The following is a 20315-nucleotide window of genomic DNA, read 5'->3' as shown; positions in this document are numbered from 1 at the left end:
CATTAGGCACCTATGCTTCCCCACATAGTGAATCTGTATCTATATATACACATTAAGATGTAAAAATAAGGAAAAAAAAATTAGTTACTCACTGATTTATCAAGCTGGTTTTGTCTCACTGTGTCTTCTTCTCCTTTGTGAACAGACACATACTTAAACCCTATATCTGAAAATAGGAAACAGCACTTCCTGTGTGATCTATTGCAAAACATTATTACAGGAATCAAGGGTCACATTCTTCTTTTCTGAAAGAGCTCAGTTTCCAGGCTGAGGTAAGAACTGAGGGATGAAGACTTCATGGGTGTCTACTTGTTCTACTCCAGATGGAACTGGAGCACTCAGTATCCGAACTACTGCATCTCTACAAGGGTAAGACTGGTTGGTTAAATTCAATAAAATCCCATTGTCAGGATGATAAGTATTTCTATCTGCTCTAGACACTTCTAATCTAAACTTAGGATCAGTTTAAAGCCATTGCCCCTTGTTCAGTCACTATATGCCCTTGTAAATAATTTCTTTCCATCTTTCTTTTAGGCTCCCTTTAGTTACTGGAAAGCAGCAGTTAGGTCACTCCAAAGCCTTCTCTTTTCCAGGTTGAACAAACATAATTCCCTCAGCCTTTCCTCATAGGAAAGGTGCTCCATCCCTCTAAGCATCTTGGTGGGCCTCCTCTGCACTCGCTCCAACAGGTCCATGTCTTTCCTGTGCTGGGGAGCCCGGAGCTGGATGCAGAGTTCCAGGTGGGGTCTCACCAGATTGGAGTAAAGCAGCAGAATCACCTCTCTCGCCCTTCTGGCCACGCTGCTTTTGGTGCAAACCAGGACACACTTGGTTTTCTGGCAGTGAACACACATGGCTGGGTCATGTCCAGCCTTTCATCCATCAGCATCCCTCAAATCCTTCTCAGCAGGGCTGCTCTCGGTATGTTCATCCACCAGCCTGTATTGATACGGGGGGTTGCCCAAACCCAAGTGTAGCACCTTACACTTGGTCTCGTTAATCCTCATGAGATTCCCATGGGCCCATTTCTCAAGCTTGTCCAAGTCCTTCTGGATGGCATCCCGTCCTTCAGCTTGGTGTCATCTGCAGATTTGGTGGGGGTGCACTCAATTCCTTTGTCTACATAATTAATGAAGATATTAAATAGTGCTGCTCCCAATATGAACACTGAGTGACACCACTCATCACTGATGTCCACTGGGACTCTGAACCATTGACCGCTACCCTCCAGATGGGACCGTCCAGACATTTTCTAATTCATCTAAGAGTTTACCCATTGAATCCGTCTCTCTCCAATTTAGAGAGAAGGATGTTGTGGGGGACAGTGTCAAAGACTTTTCAGAAGTCCAGATACATAACATCTGTAACCTTTCCCTTGCCCACTGTTGTAGTTACTCCAGAATAGAAGGCCACTGAGTTGGTCAGGCAGGATTTGCCCTTGGTGAAGCCGTGCTGGCTGCCCTGAATCACCTCCCTGTTCTCCATGTACCTTACCTTAGCATAGCTGCCAGGAGGATCTGGTATCTGTGATCTTCCCAGGCACAGAGGTAAGTCTGACAGGTTGGTAGTTACCAGGGTCCTCCTTTCTACCCTTTCTAAAGATAGGTGCAATGTTTCCCTTTTTCCAGTCACCTGGGATTTCCCCTGTTGCCCTGAATTTTCAAATGTCATGGAGAGTGGCTTGGCAACTGCATCAGCTAATTCTCTCAGGACTCTGGGATACATATCAGTGTGTCCCATAGATCATTATAAACCAGAAGTGATGAATAATATGGCCACTTCTCTGCTCCCTGTGGAGTCTTTTCCAATTTTATAGGAAAGCTGCATTTTTCAAATCTGTAGGCTTTTGGCAACAGTTCTTGACTATTCTAAGACTTCAGGGTGTTTTCCTATAGTATTCTTGAAAAGTTGTAAGACTGGCTTGTGCTACAATTATAGCTGTCGTCATTTGCTAAGGACAGAAAAATCTACGTGGAGTTTCAATAAAACCAGGGATACATAACCTGACCACATGTGTTCCAGGGTGTACAAAAGAGACTCATAAAGCTGTTTCAGAAAGAGCACCTAAGCAAGGCTTTAGGAAGAGGAGTCTGATGGCTTAAAGCACAAAAATGTTTCCTGTTGATCTGGAAGGGGCTGCCTAGATTTTGCTGTAAGTATAGACAGCAAACCATGGAAAACTTTCAAGCCTGAGCAGAAAGTGCCTTCCCTACAGGGACAGAGCGAATAACAGTGAAACAGAAACCACATTTTCTTTCTACACCCTCTCCCTTCGTTTTTCTGTCTGAATTTGAAAAGCTATGGGTTTTGCCACTCAGGACATCTCTTCCTACTCAATGTACAGGCTGCTAGTTCAGAAGTCTTGTTTGCACATTTAATCTTTTGTGAACCACTGGTAAAGAATTGCTTGGCTTGCAGGATCAAAAATCTTGCCTAAGGCACTTCATTTTTGCTGCCCCATGAAAAAGAGGGGTGGACACCTGGAAAAGGGGCTTATCTCAGGTCTTGAAAGTGGAACTCCTTTGGAATTCATTGGTCAGGGGCTGTGCATGGGTATAATTGTCTGGGAGTACCAGAAGTAACCCTTGACCTCTTCTCTCCCTGTTTGGTGAAACTGGGGCTTCCTTCTGCCTTACTCAGGGATTTTCTGAAGTAACCAAGCTCCAGACCACTTCTAGGGAAGATCAAAGAAGAAGTCTGCCTTGGAAGACCTAGGTACTATTTTCACGATCTGTGAGGTAAGCAACAGTCTTGAGTCTGGCATAGTGAGTTTGATGGTTGCTTGAGGTGGTGACTCCTGACTGACAACTCTGTTCTAATCTGAGAAAAAAAGAACAGTTTTGCCCACATTGCTTGAAAGAATTTTAATTCTTTGTGCCTCCAATCTGGATGATTAGATTGAAGTCAAATGGACAGTATTTTCAGGCTGCCTGAGCTCAAATTACTCTGACTTTTGAAAATCAGGAACGGTTTATTTCTGAAATGGCAATCCAAATAATCTGAAGATACTTCAGGAAGTCTGATCAAGACTAAACTACAGGGAAAAAAAAGAGAAACGTTCAAAAGAAAAGAAACCTTTCATATTAGACACTTTATTTTAGGCATCTGTGACTACATTTTGAATTGTAGCTAAATTATTATTGTATTATGGAAGACAGAGCCTGTTAAAAAGGAGAATAGAGCCCCCTGAAAACGTCTTTTTCAGATATGTTGAGACTCTGAAGAAATCCAGGGGAAAGAAATTATGTTCATTGGTCTAGAAAGCATCACCTACAAGAAACGATTGGGAAAGGACTAGATGATCTCTGGAGAGATCTCTCAGAGTTAATTTCTATGAATTTACTCTTAGTATTTTTCCTGTATGGGTTTAATGGGCATTATATACATTAGCTAATCCATATAACTGCCTAGGAGACAGAAGTAGAGGAAGTAGTGGGAGAAAAGCCTTCCAAAGTCAAAGACATTACCAGGTGAAGATTGCTTGCTGTATAAAATTAGAGCGCTGTTTAGGTTCTCCATGTCCATATAAAATTAGAAAGAACAGTAAGAAAAGAGTACATATACTTTACCATGCTAATCAATTGAAAATCTGTACTGCTTGACTGTACCAAAGAGAAAAATCAAAAAGGAACAAAAAATTTCTGCAACAAAACTGTCTTATTCAGCTGGGGCTTTCTACAAGCTGTCGCAACACTACCACTGAAAAAACTGAACCATGGTGTGCTATTATGACTCCATCAACTACTGAATGTAAGATAATAACAATAATACTCTTGCCTAAAATTTAAAATGTTATGTGAATACTGAAGTCAAGGCGTAGAGATACGTAGAGGGCACTAAAATAATTTTCCTTGTTTCTGGAAGAAGTATCTTTTCCTGTGGAGGGAAAGGGATAGTTAGAAACAGATCATTGATGGCAAAACTAATGGTAAAATTACCAACCAGACTGCCTGAATAGAAATGACTGGACCTCAGCTATATGCCACTAAGACCATAGCTAAGTGATGGCTTTGCAGTTCATCTCATATTCTAGGCTTTCCACATTGAAGGAGAAATGATGCCCTCAGTCCCTGTGTCAAAGCATGTTTAAGAACGTTAAGCAAAGCAGGACAGCATGAAGAGGGAATGTGTGTACCAATGGAGTTGCTTCCCCATTCCTCTGGTGTGCTTCAGCCTACCCTTTCATGGTGAAAATAAATGAAGTAGATGTTTTCTGTTAAAAAAGGAGTACAACATCTTAACAAGACCTGTACTGTAGACTCCTCCTGAGCACCCTCGCCCACAACAATCCTCAGCAGGCATTTTGCTGACTGTCCTCAAGCTCAGAGGGGTGAGTATGTGACAACTTTGATTGAGCACAAGGAGGAGTCCACAGGAAGACTTTGCAAGGTCTATTAGTAGGTAATCCATTCCCAACTCCTTCAAACGGAATGTAGGAATTGTCTCTCCCACCCTTAGTTGGCAGTCGGCTAGCTAATCTAAGGGCTCCCTCTATAGTCAAGGGATAGAGGTAGGTATTTGCAGAGGGTGGCAGATTGTTTTAAGTTACTCCACCTCAGGCTAGAATTAATCACCTTACAGAGGGAGCTCTCTTTAATGATATAAACAGCCTAGACAACAAGTTCTTAGTAGACAGCCAGCCTGTACATTGACAGAACTGTTTCAGATAACAGTTTTCAGGGCTTTTCAGAAATCTTCAGGGCTTTTGGTGATGAGAAGCCATTTATTTTGGAAAAACAAGTATTTTTGATTTTCTGTTCTTAGAGGCTGAGGTGTTTTTTTTAACATGTAAGCCTGATAATGCTGTCTACATCCTTTGCTGAAGAGGAATAGGCCTATTCTGTAGATTTAAAGACCAGTTTAGCTGCTGACACCCCCAGAAGCAGGATCAGATTTATCGTGGCACTACGAAGACTGTCGCCTGCTCATGCCCAGGAAAACTGTATGTGCTACCTGTCATGGCACAGAAGTAAGGCTGTCCTCCTCTTCCCCTACACCTCATATCCATGTAGGTGTTTTATAGGGCACCATGTTTTAGAAGAGGTGGGAAGATACACAAAAGCAAAGCAGTTTCAACTGAAGGTATATGAAAGTTGCATTGTTAGCTGCTCAGGTGTCACAGCACTTGCTCAGCTATTCAGAGTGGCTCATAGGAAGAACTGCACAAGGAAATATCAATGCAATCTGCCCTTCATGTTAGCCTCTTGAGTACAAACATTGTGATTCCTAGTACACACATCAGAATGCTTTATTCAGTTTGCAGAAGGTATCCTCCCAGCTGAGGGACTGGTTATTCAGAATTTTATTTTTGTTGCGCTTCACTACTGTGCAGGATCAGGCCTTATTTAATGTACACTACCCAGGCCTTTCTTGGACTGCAGAATTTTGCTTTTCCCTCATGATCATGCCTCTAGTTCTGTTAGGGTAATATCTGAGTGCTTCACAGGTATTACAGTATTTGTCTTCTCACCATATATATAGGAAGAATGAATACAATTATCTCAATTGTGAAATGAGGAAGCTGAAGTGCCAAGATCACGAATAACACTGTCAAGCATCTCTCAGTTTGGGAAACCTGTTTTGTGAACTGTTTTTCTCCAAAGCAAAGTATTGTGCTGGAGCAAGGCTCCCATCTGTTGTAGCTGCTGGTTCTTTGTCTTCATATTGAGCCTTGGAACATGAGGAACACAACTGCAGAGGTTATCTATGAAAATCTGTGTAGAAAGGAAAGGTGCTTAAGTGATGTCCTAGAAGTAGACATTTAAGGGTGGGCAGAATAAATTCAGGCCTAAATCCCTTGATGGAACTTGTGCCTGTCCTGTGACAAGCTTGAAGATTCCAGTGGTATTTGTGGCACAGGACTTGGCATCTCTGAAATGTAAGTCTTCAAGGATTTTGCTTCTCAGGTATCTGTGGGACTGCTCAATGAAACTGAACCTGAAAGACACAACCAGATTCAGATAGTCTTCAGTCTTCTCAGAGACTGGCCTTATACTCCTGTGCATCTGTCTGGTGAAACCTCCTTTATTTCTCAGAGAAGTCCCCATGGAGAGTCCAGCCTGAAGCCAGCTTGGAAGACACATTAAACTAATTTATACACATAATGAATCTGATTCTAATCATCTTCTGACAAGTTTTATTTACAAGGTGGAGACACCATTTCCTTAGTAACTTCTGTAGAGAAAATAGAAGAAAACACTGGGCTTTAGACAAGTCATCATAACCTCCTTTCTCACAGTCCACAGCAAACTAACCACACACAGTCTGTGGTACCACAGACTGCATACTCTTCTCCATTCTCAGCAAATGAGAATCGCTGTGGTATCTTCTGTACTGTGGTGTGTTAAACTTTATTACATTCTCTCTCTCCCTTTTTTTTTTTATAAAGGCAGTACTAATTGCTGTCTCATAATGGGAATTGAAGAACTAGCTTACAGTTTTGTCCACAAGTGAGATGTTTTTCACCTGTTCTGTCAGTGGAATGGCTGTGGATAGGCTGTTTGTGCCACTGTGCAAAACACCATCAGTGTTAGCAAGACTGGTGGGAAGCCAAGTCAGTCTGTATTTGTGAAGGACTCAGATCACATTGTTGTTTTATGCCAGCATATTTAGTACATGCAAACTAGTCTGCCATTCTTCTTAGAAGAGATTGTGTAAGTGTTAAGATGAAAACAAGCCACAGAGAAGTGATAAAAATAACTTCAACTGAAAAGCCATATGAACAAGAGAATTCAAAGGAAAGCTGGTATTTCTGCCCAAGCTCTGCTAAGGTATGCTGAGATAAAAGCCTACATAAAGACTGAGTGAATATTAGCAAAAAAAAAAGTATTTTCATTGCCTGAAGTGCATTTAGTTTCACCTGAAATCTCAAAACCAAACTAACACTGGTGTTTTTGTTTCAGGAATTAACACTGCCCACTGCACTCCATTTTACCAGATTTCTTCAAGTCATAATAGATTTTCAATATTATTGGATATTGGAGAAGTTTACTATTACTGTTTTTCACACTGACCAGGGACCATTTCTTGTGTCCTAGTTGTTCATATGTTAAATGCGTTAAACACTAAATGCTTGCACAGTGCTTACCACTGACACTTCCAACTTCCCTCCCTCCACACATTTAAAGACTGTCAGGGAAGTCTAAGCCCCACAAGCCTGTGGTTTTTTTCTCTGAAATCACAGAGTCTCTGCCTGAGAAAAAAGCTTAAAAAAATTAGGATCAAGGGCTCTGGACCTCATCTACAACCTGGAAAAGCTGTATCAGAAAGCTGTGACGAATGAAAACACAATTTGTCAGCTAACTTGAGAATCAGGGTGAAGGAAGAGAACAGAATGACCCATTAAGGGGGAAGACAGGCTGACCAGCTGACACTGGAGTGCACTGGGATGGATGAGAGAAGACACCTGATTATCTTCTCCCAGTCAAGAGAAGGAAAGGAACTGCAGACAGAAGGGGAGAGAGAGAGAGTAGTTGGGCATAGAAGTCATCTAAAGGCCACCAGAGTTTGAGCAGACCTGTGAGATTTTCGAGTTCTTAAAGAAAGTTGAAGTTAACAAGCTTCAGAATTTAGTGGCATCATGAGGTCATTTCAGCAGAAATTGCAAACCACAGAAAGTTTTGTATCTCACTTCTGGGTTGATTTATTAATGCATTTGGGATTTGCACGAGATAATGTATTTTGGTTATAATGTATTTCTAATTAAGAAGAGCAAAACCCACATAAGGTATGAGAAAGAAAACAGTGTGAGGTGTGTTTCTATAGCCAAGATTCAAGCCAAATACTACAAATAGTTATAGTGCATAGCTACAAATGAACAATGTCATTGATTTTAGCTAATACAACTCTTCTTCTTTATAATTTGAGCTTAAATTGGAGAAGAAGGTAATATGTAGTTCTTTCCTCGATCTTTTTAACTCTAATGTCAATCCCTGGAAAATATTATGCAAATCCCGATGACTGTTGTGTCCTGCCTTACTGAATTCAGTGATTGAGCTCAAACACTTGACAGAACCTGGCTTTAAATTGATTATCATACACAGACCTGTGTAATCTCAGGCTTTCAGGGCAAAGCACATTCCCTCTCTCACACCCGTTTTGAGTTTCCCCAAAGGGCTGCTGTACCTCATAGATTTGTGGTACTACAACTCAGCCTGTCTACCAAGGTGTTCAGTGTGGTCCAGTTGGCCTCATTTGTGGGGCAAATGTAATGCTCACAGTGGTCAGAAAAGAAACACTTTATACACAAAAAAAAATAATTTATTTTTAGTATGATTGAACTTATCAGCACTGTAATAACAGCAATCATTATTAGTCCAGATCTAATTATCTCAAAAAAAAGAAAGAAAGGAGGGAAAAATAATAAAGACATGAATACATCTGGGTAGAAACAACAATGAAGTAATAGTGATACTAATAATGATCCTAATACTATGATTACTACTACTAATAGTAATAATGCTGCATCATCAACAATAGTGAATAGTTAAATTTGTTTTCTATACCCTTTTTCTGAGTGTAATGCTTTTACTTTTCCACTGCTCCTCTGAGTCCTAAGGTCAGTGACTTCAGCCAGTTGGTCTCTCATGAAATTGTCCCTCTACAGCTCTTGCTCTTTCCCTACTTCTCAAGGCCCCTGCTGTCATACACAGACTGTATTTCTCTATGTTGCAGCATCATGTTAGAGTCATGTTAGAAAGAATAACAGTTTTACTAGTATCTGCATAAAAACTGTGGTTGTACCACAAAAGATAAACAAAACTAGGGCAGATTAAATATAGTCTCCTACTCAGAAGAACTGCACCTACAGCTAAACCAAGCAAAAACAAAGCTTTGGGCAGATCAAAATGGGTTCAGACAAAGCCAGGCTGGCAAACCTTAGCCCCAAGACCTTGCATACTCAGTACAAAGCTGGTAGCCCAGGAATAGCAATACCAACACTGTATCACTGGGCCACAAGGCTGAAGAAGACACTTGGGAAGCAGAGTCTTCATTTACAGGGTTGCAGAAGTCTCTCCTTACATAGATCCCCCTGTAACAAGAATATTTCACACAGCAGTACTAAGAAGATATAGAAATATATTTCAGGAAATTTTTATATTTTTGAGCTGGAGATAGGCTAGAGAAATTCAACAGATTCACTCACCAGCCCTCTATACAGGGCAGCTTTGCTGACCTTTGTTTTTGAGAGCCAACAACCTGAGAGGTTGATATGGAGAAGCAAAAAGGTGTGCTGTAAGGAAAGGATTAGGGACAAAGGCACAGACTTACCCTCTGGTGTGTTTACAGCAGAAAAGAAATCAAGGTGCTAGGGACTCCCGAAAGAGGAGAGAGGAAGTAGTCCTTAGGAGTGGGAAATCCGTGGTAAGGGATGTGACCCAGAAGAAACAAAGAGGCAAAGAAATCAAAAGATCAAGAGTGCTTTACAGTGGGTTGAAATTTCTAAGTAGGAGGAGGCTAAAGCAGTTCCTGGAATTAAGAGCAGTGCCCACATATAACTTCATGTTCTACCATACAACAGCTGTTATTAACATATTTTTTTCCATATTCTTTTTAGACACTGTGTGTTTGGTTTTGTCACAAATCTTCCATCCCAACCACAAACTCTGAGGGTTTTTCATGTCTCCCATGCCCCTGCTATCAGAGATTACTGATGTCCGTGTCCCTGAACTGCTGGAAACCTGAGGGGCTCTCCAATAGCCAGTTCTGGGGACATATTGGTGCACAGGCTGTAATAAGTGGAGAAATGTGTTTATATTTTGCAGTTATAGGTACATCTGAGTGAAATCCAGATCCAGCAGCCCTATATCCTCTTAGTCACAGCCCTCAACTGCTGTTTAGCCTGAGCACAGGATGGGTTTTTTGACCTCACAGGCCTGTGTCTCTGAAGCAGCCTCTCTGTGTGATGATACTGTAAAGCTGCTTGTGACTGGCAGTGGCAGGGGCCTGCCTGGAGACCACTGCCCTCAGCATCCAATGGGCAATAAGTAACAACTGGTAGGAGTGTAAATAAATGTCTCAGCTCTTTGGAGCCATATACTCATGGTTTCCCAAACTCATCGAGAAGACTAGCTTAAGTAATTTAGTGTTTTAAGATGAAGTTTAATGTGATTTTTTTTTTCCCCAGAGCTCTATCATCCTGAAGTATTGCAGGATTTCTGTCATTGTATCAACAGGTGTTTTCCATGGGTTGATTCTCACTTTTGTCATACTGCATAAACATCTCAAATGAGAGTTCTTAAATGAGAGATGGAGAGTGATTTTAAGACAGGTTGGATAACTGAAACTCCAGTATTTAGTCAGAAATCAACATCTGGTTTTGTCCCCCAGAAGTGGAAGAGGCAAGGAAAAGTAGACATTTTCTACAACTTCTGACCTTCTGTCAACTCTTTCCGTTAGCAGGGCATAGTCCTTTACCAAGGTCACAGACCTCTACACCTGCTGGGTGCTAAGGGTAAATCCAGAACCAACCAGCACTTTACCCTGCTCTCACCCCTGGTGCAGCTCTTCGTTTTTCCTTATGGAAAGAGGAAAGCTTCATGGGGCCAAAGAGATAGAGAGCAAGAGTGTACACAACCTCCCAGTACTGTTCCTGAGCAGGCAGAACTTCACTTGCAGAAATTTTTCTTCCTGTAGAATGATCTCTCATGTTCACTTTTTTTAATCTTCCAGGAGCCCTCATCAAATCAGACTTCTCATGACCCTAGCCTGGGGAGGTGGGCCAAATGTAGCAGGTCTAAAATTCAGCCTCATATCTTCTTAAGTTTGGGCTGTCCCATGGTAAGTCAATAGAACTGAGGAACACTATGAAAGCTGTGAGCTTGGAATCATGGGCTGGAAAAAAAGCCAGGAGGAATTACCAACAGCACCACATCTTACATTAGGATTTTGCTTTTCTAACTCTCACATTTCTCCTTTGCACTGCTTTGCACAGTATTACTATACTCCATTTATTTTAAAGTTCTGGGAGGTGTTTTTGAGGATGTTGACGTTTGGACATTTTGTTGCACACCGCCAAGAGGCCTTGGAGTAGAGTAAGGTCAGATCTTCCTGTCACAGCCTCATAGACATCATGCTACAAAAGCACAGAGACACATGAAACAGGCAAGTGGAGTACTGTGAAACATGTTAGATGAAAATCAATAGCTAGAGAGTTCAAGAGAGATTCAGACACATTTTTGAACTAGCTAGGGAAATATTACCAAATGTGAAAAATCATACTTAGCGGTTTAGCTGGAAATATGATGTCAATCATTTCAATACAGCTTGGTCTCTGGAGAAACAATAATTGCTTTAGATGTGCAACATATGATCAAAAGGTCTGTTCTACAAACAGAAATAATTTCTTTATTCCATCCATTTCTGAATAGTGATCAACTTTCCACTAATTTATTGGATCCAGATTAGGCTATATATTTTGGCATATATATTCACAGTGCCACACCCAGCACCAGGAAATCCAGGTGACATCAAACCCGAATGTTCTTTGGTGCTTTTGCAGTGGTATTTGCAGCTGACAACATCTCAGCATGTGAAAACTAGCTGATCTGGTTATGAGTAGATTGCCAAATTTCTTCTGTCAGTTTTACTGTGTGTCAGAACCCTTGAAGCTGAGGAAATAGTGCATCTGCTACCTGATTTATTCCAAGCAGGTTATTACACCTGCATAAAAAAGTAGACTGCTGCTGACAAGTTTCTGCCTAAAAAAAAATGTATAATTGAAAAAACGGCAGTACCAGCTCCTTATTAGTATCATATGAGCGTAGAGCTGTTATTCGGAACTATTTCAGTGCAGGAAGTGCAAAAATTTTTGAACATTGCCTGGTGTCTCCATAGATCCTTTCCATCACATATAAGAGTAGCATAAACTCTTGGGGTTAAAAGCAGTAAAAATAAAATTTCATGTTTAGAGAAAAGGCACAATGCTTCTGAGTGCTCTGCTGTGTACAAGTGCTTGGGATGATGCTGGGTATACTTATGTCTCTGTTCTGGTAGTTCTTACAATAAAAGGGGCACAATATTTACTTGTATTATTCCTTTTTGCAGCCACATTATACAGAGAAAAAAGTCTTCTGAGGGGAAAAACGTCCTAAACATCTGCAGTATTGATCTGTGAGAGATTGACTGTGCTTGGGCAGAGGATGTGGGGCTTGGATCTATGCTTCTGGATTCTTAAATACCAGTCTTTGAAACGTAGCAGTAGAAGATGAGGAGGAGGGGGGGTAAAAACTCTGCAGTGAGCCCAGCAAAGCCTATTTTTCACGCTTAGGTTAAGGCTTCTCATGTAATTTGTGCTAAATTCTATGACACATGCACAGAGAGCATGATTTCAGTAGGACCTGGAGAAAAGAAATAATAGAAACCAGAGTTTGACTCTTGTGTCATAATCTGAGACAATCTTAGTCCACTGCTGAAAAAGGTTGCTGCATTCATGACACGAGAGCCTCTTTGGGACATTTTAGGTTCACCCTTGCAGAATTTCATGGTGACATTGGAAAGAATTGTGCATGTCTGGGGCATATATTGGTGTGTCTTGCTTTGAATGACATAGCAACCTAAAATGAGGCACAATCGTTTAAAAATTGCAATGCTTTTGGCCATCTTGTTTTTTTGGAAATTTTAAATTCAGCAAGACAAATAAACAATTATTGAAAAATAAGGACTTGGTGACCTTATCCCTTATTGCTTATTATTTCTTCTGACTAACAAGACTCCAGATGTGATCCAAATTGGTGTTTTAAAACCAGAGTCCTTGAATATTATCTTTACCTAAAAGCAGTCTTTTCTTGATTTTAGTCTCTTTTATACAACTGTCAACAAAGTAAATTGTTTGCTGTTTCACAAATGCCCAATTTCAATCTGAAAAAAAAAAAAAAAGCTGCCAAAAAAGCTCCCAGGTATGAAATTATCATTCCCTGACATCTAGAGGTCTAAAAAGGTGCAGGGAACTCTACACTGGCACATTATACCCCTGAAGGCAGCTCCTTGGTGTTGCACATCTCATGCAGTCTGGATTGGACTGTGGTCCCCTCCTCAATCAGACATTGTGTCTCTTCCCTGCAGTCAGAAAACCTGACTGCCAAGTTTTGTGCTGTCTAAGCTGATTTCACTGGGAAAGAAAAGATCTTCCTCAGCAGGAAATTGGAGGTGAGACTTATTTTGCTGAACAGCTTCAGGGTGCCTCTCATTTCCACCAATGTATTTTACTTGATACCCACTCAAAAATCATCCTCTCCTTATCCTGAACTCAGCTTATGAGTCTTTAGACAGACTTTCAGGAGCCACGACAAAAAGGTGCAGCTGATATGTTTATTCAAAGAAAGCGTTTCTAATATGTTAGAAAATATGTACAAATGTAAAAAGAGATTGAGCCTACTTGCTACATGCCATTTGGTGGTGATTATATTTAGCAGCGAGTGCTGGAAGCACAGAGTTGGAGATCCTACTGCTCCAGAGGTGATGCCAATGTCCTGCCTGCTCTGATGACAACATTTTCAAGTGTATGAGCCTCCATAAGTGACCAGTATAGGGGACACCTGGAGGTATTGCTTTGTTATTTTTGGAGGCATCACCACCAAAGGCTGCCCTGGGCAGCAGCAGCTCCCCAGCTGTGCCCCTGGGGGCATCCCACAGTAAAGTAACAGGATCCGGAGCTGAGGGGCCTCTTAATCTGGGAGCTGAGGCAAAGGGGGAGCGGTGACAGTGGCTGAGGTGATTCCCTTTTTACAACGTGAAACAATCCCATGCCTGTCCACTTCCCCACTTCCTAGAGGGTGCCCCATGTCTGTCCCAAGGATGTAGGGATTCAGGTATGGAACAGCTTCCACAAGGCAGAGCATATTTGGGGGTGAGGCAGAAGCAATGCTTTCATCAGAGAAGAAAATAAATACTAGAGGAAGAACCTTGCTTGCTGAAGTGTATTAAAAGAGCTCTAAAAAACTTAATTAAAAATCATTCTGTTGCAACCCTGTACAGTCACTATTTTACAAGTGCACCGGTGCTCTTGGAAAACTAATGTCGCAACTTAGGTCACAATTCACAGCATATCCCTAAAGGAGGTACAGGTATACTGCTTCTCCCAGGGGAATGCTGCACACATGGAACACCCTCCAAGACTGCATCAGACCTTCAGCCAGCCCCTCCACCAGCAGAAGGCAGCTCATGTGGGCTCACATGACCCCAGTGCTGTCAGACCAGCCAGAGAGCTGGGTGGGTGTCGAAAATGATTGGCCAGCCCCAGCACCTCCAGCAGGGCTGGAGAGGACACGGGCACAGGACTGAAGCAGTCCTTTAAGATGGGCCTTGAATGTCACCCCAGCGAAGGCGTAGATGACGGGGTTCAGGCAGCAGTGGATGAAGGAAATGGTTTCCGTCAGCTGCAGGGCCAGGGCTATCTGGGAGCTTGCCTGGCAGTCATTGATGATGTGCAGGCTCTGCAGAGAGTCCAGGAACAGTGCGATGTTGAAGGGAGTCCAGAAGAGGAAGAAAACAATGACAATGATGAAGATCATCTTGATCGCCTTGATCTTGTTCCGATTTTTGCATTTTCGCAGGTTTTTCAGTATCTGGGCGTAGCAGCAAACAAGGATGCTGAAGGGAATCAAGAGGCCCAAGATATTGACTGCAAACTGAGAAGCAACCTTCCAGGTATTGCTGCCTGGGGGGTATGTGGGGACACACTGTACAGCCTGCTCGATTTCCAGCTCCTGGTTGAATATGATGTTGGGCACAGAAGCCAAGCCAGCCACCAGCCACAGGATTAAACTGATAATTACGCCGCAAGAGGCTGTCCGTATCCTCATGGCATAGACAGCATGAACAATTGCTATATACCTGTCTATGCTCATGAGGGTTATAAAGAAAATACTGCTATAAAAACCTGTGTAATAAATGCCAGCCATTATCTTGCACATAGCATTGCCAAAAACCCACTGGTCTGAAGCATAGTGGGCTTGGAAAGGGAGAGGCACAACGAAGAGGAGATCAGAGGCAGCAAGGTTCAGTAGGCAGATGTCTGTCATTGTCGTCAGCCTTTTCCTGGTCAGGAGAACCCAAAGGACCAAGGAGTTTCCCAGAAGGCAGAAGACAAACACGAGGCAGTAAAGACTTGGTAGAAAGAGGGATTTAAACCTGCGAAAGCTGTTTCCTTCATTGCACGGAGCAGTGTTTTCATCATATCCATAATCATATTCAGTTGTGCCAAGGGATTGGCTTGTGGGATTCATCTCAGATACCTGTGCAGGAAAGAGCAAAGGATAAATGGCTGGGTGTCCCAGCACAGTACTGCCAGAGTGGCTTCTACCTCTCTCCGTGCTGTGTTGAGCCTGTGGATCAGCCTCCAGGCAGAGAGAGGAACTGCAAAATGCAGTCTCAGCCTCGCTGGCTGGACAAGAGCAGCTCTACCACCCAAAAGGTTGCCTCGGCAGCCTGCCAATTGTTCCTATACACACGTAAGTACGAGCACTAGGATGTTCTTGGTTTCCTTGAAATTGCCTCAGTACCTGTGGGCTAGTCCCTCATCATCACAATGACAGGGAAAAATTCATGCTCTGAATAGTCATAGTGATAAAAAAGGGTACAAAACCTTGCATCTGATCTAAGGATCTGGATTCTCTGGTGCTCCCTGGGGTGGGGAAGCGTTTTGCCTGTAGCATAAAGACCCTTATAAATGTGTCATGACTGAAGAAGCCATCACCCAGCAGCATAACTGCGTTTTTAGCAAGGCTGCTCAGGGCTAGATACTGGCATGGAGTGCAGAGACATGCAAGCTAGTTTTCTATGGGTGAATCCAGGATCATACACAAAAAGCTCTGCAGCAACAAGGAGTTCTCATAGCAGCACTTGCAGTGCCAAGCTCTGGTTTGGTACTGACCTGCAGGCCAGCTGGTGAGCTGCTTGGCTGTGCCTATTGGTACAACGCAGCAATTTAGTGCTCCAGCCTGTTCTGTCCAACTTCAGTTTTCTAGTTCAGAGAAAAGCAAAACAATAGGAGGGTTGTTTCCTCTCAGTCATTTCTGAAGAATTGCAGTGAAGGGAGCTTTAAAATAGTAAAACACTGACCTGCTCTCTAAAAGTGAGTCAGTGTTTTAGCTACCTTTTCTATTGTTTCAGATGTCAGTTCATGACCCCTGTAAAAGGGGATATGGTTTGCAGAAATAAGTGTTCACATTTTAAGAAGTAATGATTCTTTCGAAAGAATTTGGCTTGTCACAGTTAAGACTTTTGAAAATTTATGCTGCGCTGAACCTGTGTTACACTTGCTTACAGGTTGATCACATCTTGAAAGAGCTTCAAAGACACAGATGAAGAATAGTTTGCAACAATAATTGTTATTAAGCTGTAGCAATAATGGGAATTGTGATTAATTCAATAAAAGTAGAGGATGGGCTCTCCTAAATTAAAAATTGCCTCTCAGGTATAAAAAAAGAGAGAGAACAGTGCAAATTTTTATATTGATAAGGAAGGAATCACAATTCACCCCTTATTGCCTGGCTGTGCCACTTGTGTGGAGGAACAGAAGGATCTGTATGCACAGCACAGAGGAGTACTGGAGTCAGTGTTCGTGGTCTGCTCCAGGTATGGATGCTATTCATGCCTCACTGACCTGCCTCAGCTTTTCAGGGGGTACCAGGACTGTTTCAGTTGGTACGTGCCATGCAGAGAAACCAGTTACAAATGCAGCACTCAACCCTATAGAATTCCTTGTTCAGAAATAACAATGAGAGAAAAGCAGTGCTGCAATCTACATTGATAGTGTAATTCTCTACTATATTGAGTTTTCAGCTGTAGCTAGGACATCTGCGTTATTAATTTTAACTTCATATAAGACATAAACCTCTAAATGTTGAGTTGACGAGTCACTAGATAATGGCTCTTCATGCAGCAACAGATGTTGCTAGATAATATTTCCTGCTAATGCTTTCAAGGTGTGAACCTGACACACTGTGACTGCAAGCATTGCAGCGCTGGCTCACTTTTCTTAATTGCCTGTCAGGGACCCCTTAAAAGGAATTCATAGACTGAGCTATCAAAAGGAAAAAAAATTCAAAAAATAATTAGTACTCTGTTATAGATACATAGATCCATAAATATGTAGATATATAGAGATACATAATTCTAGATTTATAGATATAAAGCATCTGCTTTTGGCAACATTCTAGTTTTTTTCCTGGGCTGAACAGAGGCTGGAGATGCTCTACTTCAGACCACCCTTACATCATTAATACCTTTGAAAGCCTCCAACCAGGGCACAGCATTTTCCATTTTCTCCCCTCTCCACATCACTCAGCTAAACAGTCAAACTGAAAAAGCAGTTTTACAGAGGGTTTCAAGGGAAAGTTAAGTGCTGCAGGTTCCTTTCCCCTGGTTGCCAAAGTTGGCCCGTTAGTAGCACATTGAATATGGATGGACTTTACCTTTGACAGCAAGAAGCTTCTTCTACCCTCTCAGATGGCCCCTGTCCCCTTCTTCTTCTGCTCTGTTGCTTGGGCTCAGGAGTTTACAGGAGGTTCACTTCACCACTTGCAGAGATGGCTGAGATTTGGTGATATGCGGGTGTCGAAGGGGCAACTGCCAGGTACAGAATGGGCTTGGAGGCAGACAGAAGATTCTGTATCTGCAATAAACAGGAAAAGAGGTGAGAGGGCTATCAAACACATTCTGCAAAACAAAAATCAAATATGGCTCTTTTTGAAGGTAGGAAATAGTAGCACTCCTTCTAATGTGTTTGCTAAACCCCACTTCTTCACAGCCACCCCTGATTAAAGTGAAAAATTTAAAAGTTCAGACGTCTGCACCACAGGAGATGCCCTAATTAATTTGCAACTTTTTACAGAAGCTGAACTACAATTTCCAGGTCTAATTACTTTAGTTTTTCATTTTCTTCAGCTAATAACCACTTGTATATGCAGTCTGTTTATATCCCTCCCATTAAAAATTTATTAGCTTTTTGAGCAAAATAAGACCTCACAGCTACTGATACCACTTTGCAATAATTCTTTAAGCAGCTTTTATTCAGTGGAGATATTGGGGTTGGATATGTTGAGGTTTTTTTAAGACATATTTTAGTGCCTTTAGGATACATGGTAAAGGACAAAATATTGAAAAAAGGACAGACTTGGATTTGTTTTGTTTTATTCAATAGCTTTAAATTCCTTTTGTTTAGTGTAATTCTGTAAACTATGATGCTTTGTAAGTCCAACAAGTTATTTGCTTTTCATCCATTAATCTCAATAGGTACCATTTTCATGATTTATAAGAGCACAGAGAATACCAGAGATTCACCCAAGAACCCCAAAGAAGTATGTGGAAGATCCAAAACATGACTGTTATTGAAGTTATTAACCTATTCTTTCGTTGCAGCTCCAACCCAAAGTAGCTTTCCAGTTTGCTGACTATTACTTAAATGAAGAGTGAAAAAGAGTCTCAAAGAGAAAAAAATTCAACATTGCAGGCAGAAAGAAAAAAAAAGTGAGAAAATGAGCTGTTGAAAAAAAAAATAACCCAGTGAAGGACCTGACACTAGTCAGTAGCAGAGTCACAAAGAAAAGACCTGTCCCATGAGGTGTTCAAAATGCTAATGGTGACCACAGCATTACCCTACCTCCAAATATTCAGTTGGTCTTATTACATAAGAGAGACCATCTCTTCTTATTTTGTTTATATTTTTTTCAGAATTAATTTTTAACATTGTTTCAACAGAAATTTATGTTATTTTATTCTCTAGATCTAATTATATGATTAATAATATGTCAATAGTATGCCCTGGTGTTACAGACACACAGTACGACATAATGTATCTTCCTTCTATTTATGTTTTTGTTTAGCTCTCATCATTTCTTCTTAGGATCAAATCAGTAATAAATTAAAGATACCCCCTTTTCCATTGTATGTTTTTTTACATTAGTTTGGTTGATAAGTTAGTAACACTTATAAAAAATTTAAGTAATAATTTGACACGAAACTGATAAAAGAATAAAATACTTCTGCATTTTAAAACATTAATACATATTCTAAAATTGGAAAAATCTTATATTTTTTCATGAGTTATTTTCTGTTGCACAGATTATGATAGCACAAAATTATTTCAGTTCATTCAAAATGCATATTTTTCAATTGGGTAATCTCCCATCTGTGTACTTTCATCAGCCACAATACTGCATGGTCAGGCAAAGTGAGGCATGAAGCTGGAACAGTGCAGTAGGAAAACATCTGAGGAAGTGCTGTGTGTTTTGGAGAAAGCTGGAGCAAGCAAGAAGATGCAGAGGACCTAAAAGGTGAGGAAAAGAGCTTGAATTCAAGTGAAAAAAGCTAAAATAGAAGTGAGCATTCCTAGTGACTGATGTGGCTGGAGGATGGCTGGCTGCTGTACTTTGGGAAGATCAAGGAGTAGTGTGCTGGTTATGTGGGTAACAGCTTGGTAATAAGGAAAGGGAGAAAAAAAATTACGGTGATGCCAGTGTTTTGGAAGAAAAGAGCAGAATTCTGGAATGTAATGTGACATTTCCAAGTGGAGCTCTGCTGTGTTTTGAGAAGTGATATATGTGTTTGAGTCCTTGGACCTACTCAGCTTTCAGAAAGCTTTATATGTCTGTAGTGCTTGTGGGGTGGTTGGTGTTCCTGACACACATCCATCTCCTGAGCTTTTCTAAAGAGAGGAAGAGAATTTGTTAAAGGCAGCAGAGGATGTGATTTGTCAAAAGCAGTGAAAAGAATGGAGATGAATTTAGGAGATGACAAACATGGCTTTGGAAAGGTGTTGTTTCTGACTGGCAGGTGTGAAGACAGGTGGGAGGCAAAATTCACAGCACAAAGGGTGGGACTGGGAACTGAAATGACAATAATTATGATGTTGGCTGAAATGGTGATAATCATGGTGATGAAAACTAATGGGAGATGCTTGGGTTGAGGAACAGGGAAGAATGGCAAATTTTATTCTTCTCCTCAAGTTGAGCCCTACTGACTCTCCTAGAGAGAACCCAAGAGGAGCGTGGGCCGCCAGGGTGGTAGAGACAAATAGCCATTAGTGTGTTCACAAATGTAATGTGCTGAAAGCTGTAGATGTGCTAAATTTCCCTTGAAAGCTCAGGGAAAGATATGTGGTGGAGAGAGGATGAAAGGTACACACTTGCAATTTTCTTCGTGTCAGCTATGAGCCAGTCTGTAATAACTCGTAACCTTCCCAACAATTTTTTAGTCTGGGAGTAGCAATCACCATGTCCTGAGTTATACAGGGGCCATGCAGGCAAACAGGGATTTTCTGCCAAGCCAACATACAGCCCTTTGTACTTCTCCTGAGGATGATAACAAAGCAGAAA

General features: G+C 41.4%; 1 protein-coding gene across 2 annotated transcripts; it reads right to left on the bottom strand.

Annotated features, from left to right (window-relative positions):
* Window positions 1-13330: 13330 nt before the first annotated feature.
* On the bottom strand, window positions 13331-17517 carry LOC103762879 (C-C chemokine receptor type 8). 2 transcript variants are annotated; one of them, XM_008929568.4, is made up of 2 exons: window positions 17415-17517; window positions 13331-15233 (listed from the first exon to the last, which is right to left on the bottom strand). In XM_008929568.4, the coding sequence occupies exon 2, from the start codon at window positions 15222-15224 to the stop codon at window positions 14169-14171; it is 1056 nt and encodes a 351-aa protein (XP_008927816.2). In that variant the 5' UTR covers window positions 15225-15233; window positions 17415-17517; the 3' UTR covers window positions 13331-14168. The 2 variants fall into 2 exon arrangements, with proteins under 2 accessions (XP_008927816.2, XP_017930706.2); XM_018075217.3 differs by lacking the exon at window positions 17415-17517 and adding an exon at window positions 15872-15886.
* Window positions 17518-20315: the final 2798 nt, after the last annotated feature.

The sequence above is a fragment of the Manacus vitellinus genome, unplaced genomic scaffold, assembly GCF_001715985.3.
Source record: "Manacus vitellinus isolate BGI_N305 unplaced genomic scaffold, ASM171598v3 scaffold_3_pilon, whole genome shotgun sequence".
Classification (NCBI taxonomy): domain Eukaryota; kingdom Metazoa; phylum Chordata; class Aves; order Passeriformes; family Pipridae; genus Manacus; species Manacus vitellinus.
The sequence above is the reverse complement of the archived record's forward strand: the minus strand, read 5'-3'. Positions and strand labels throughout refer to the sequence as shown.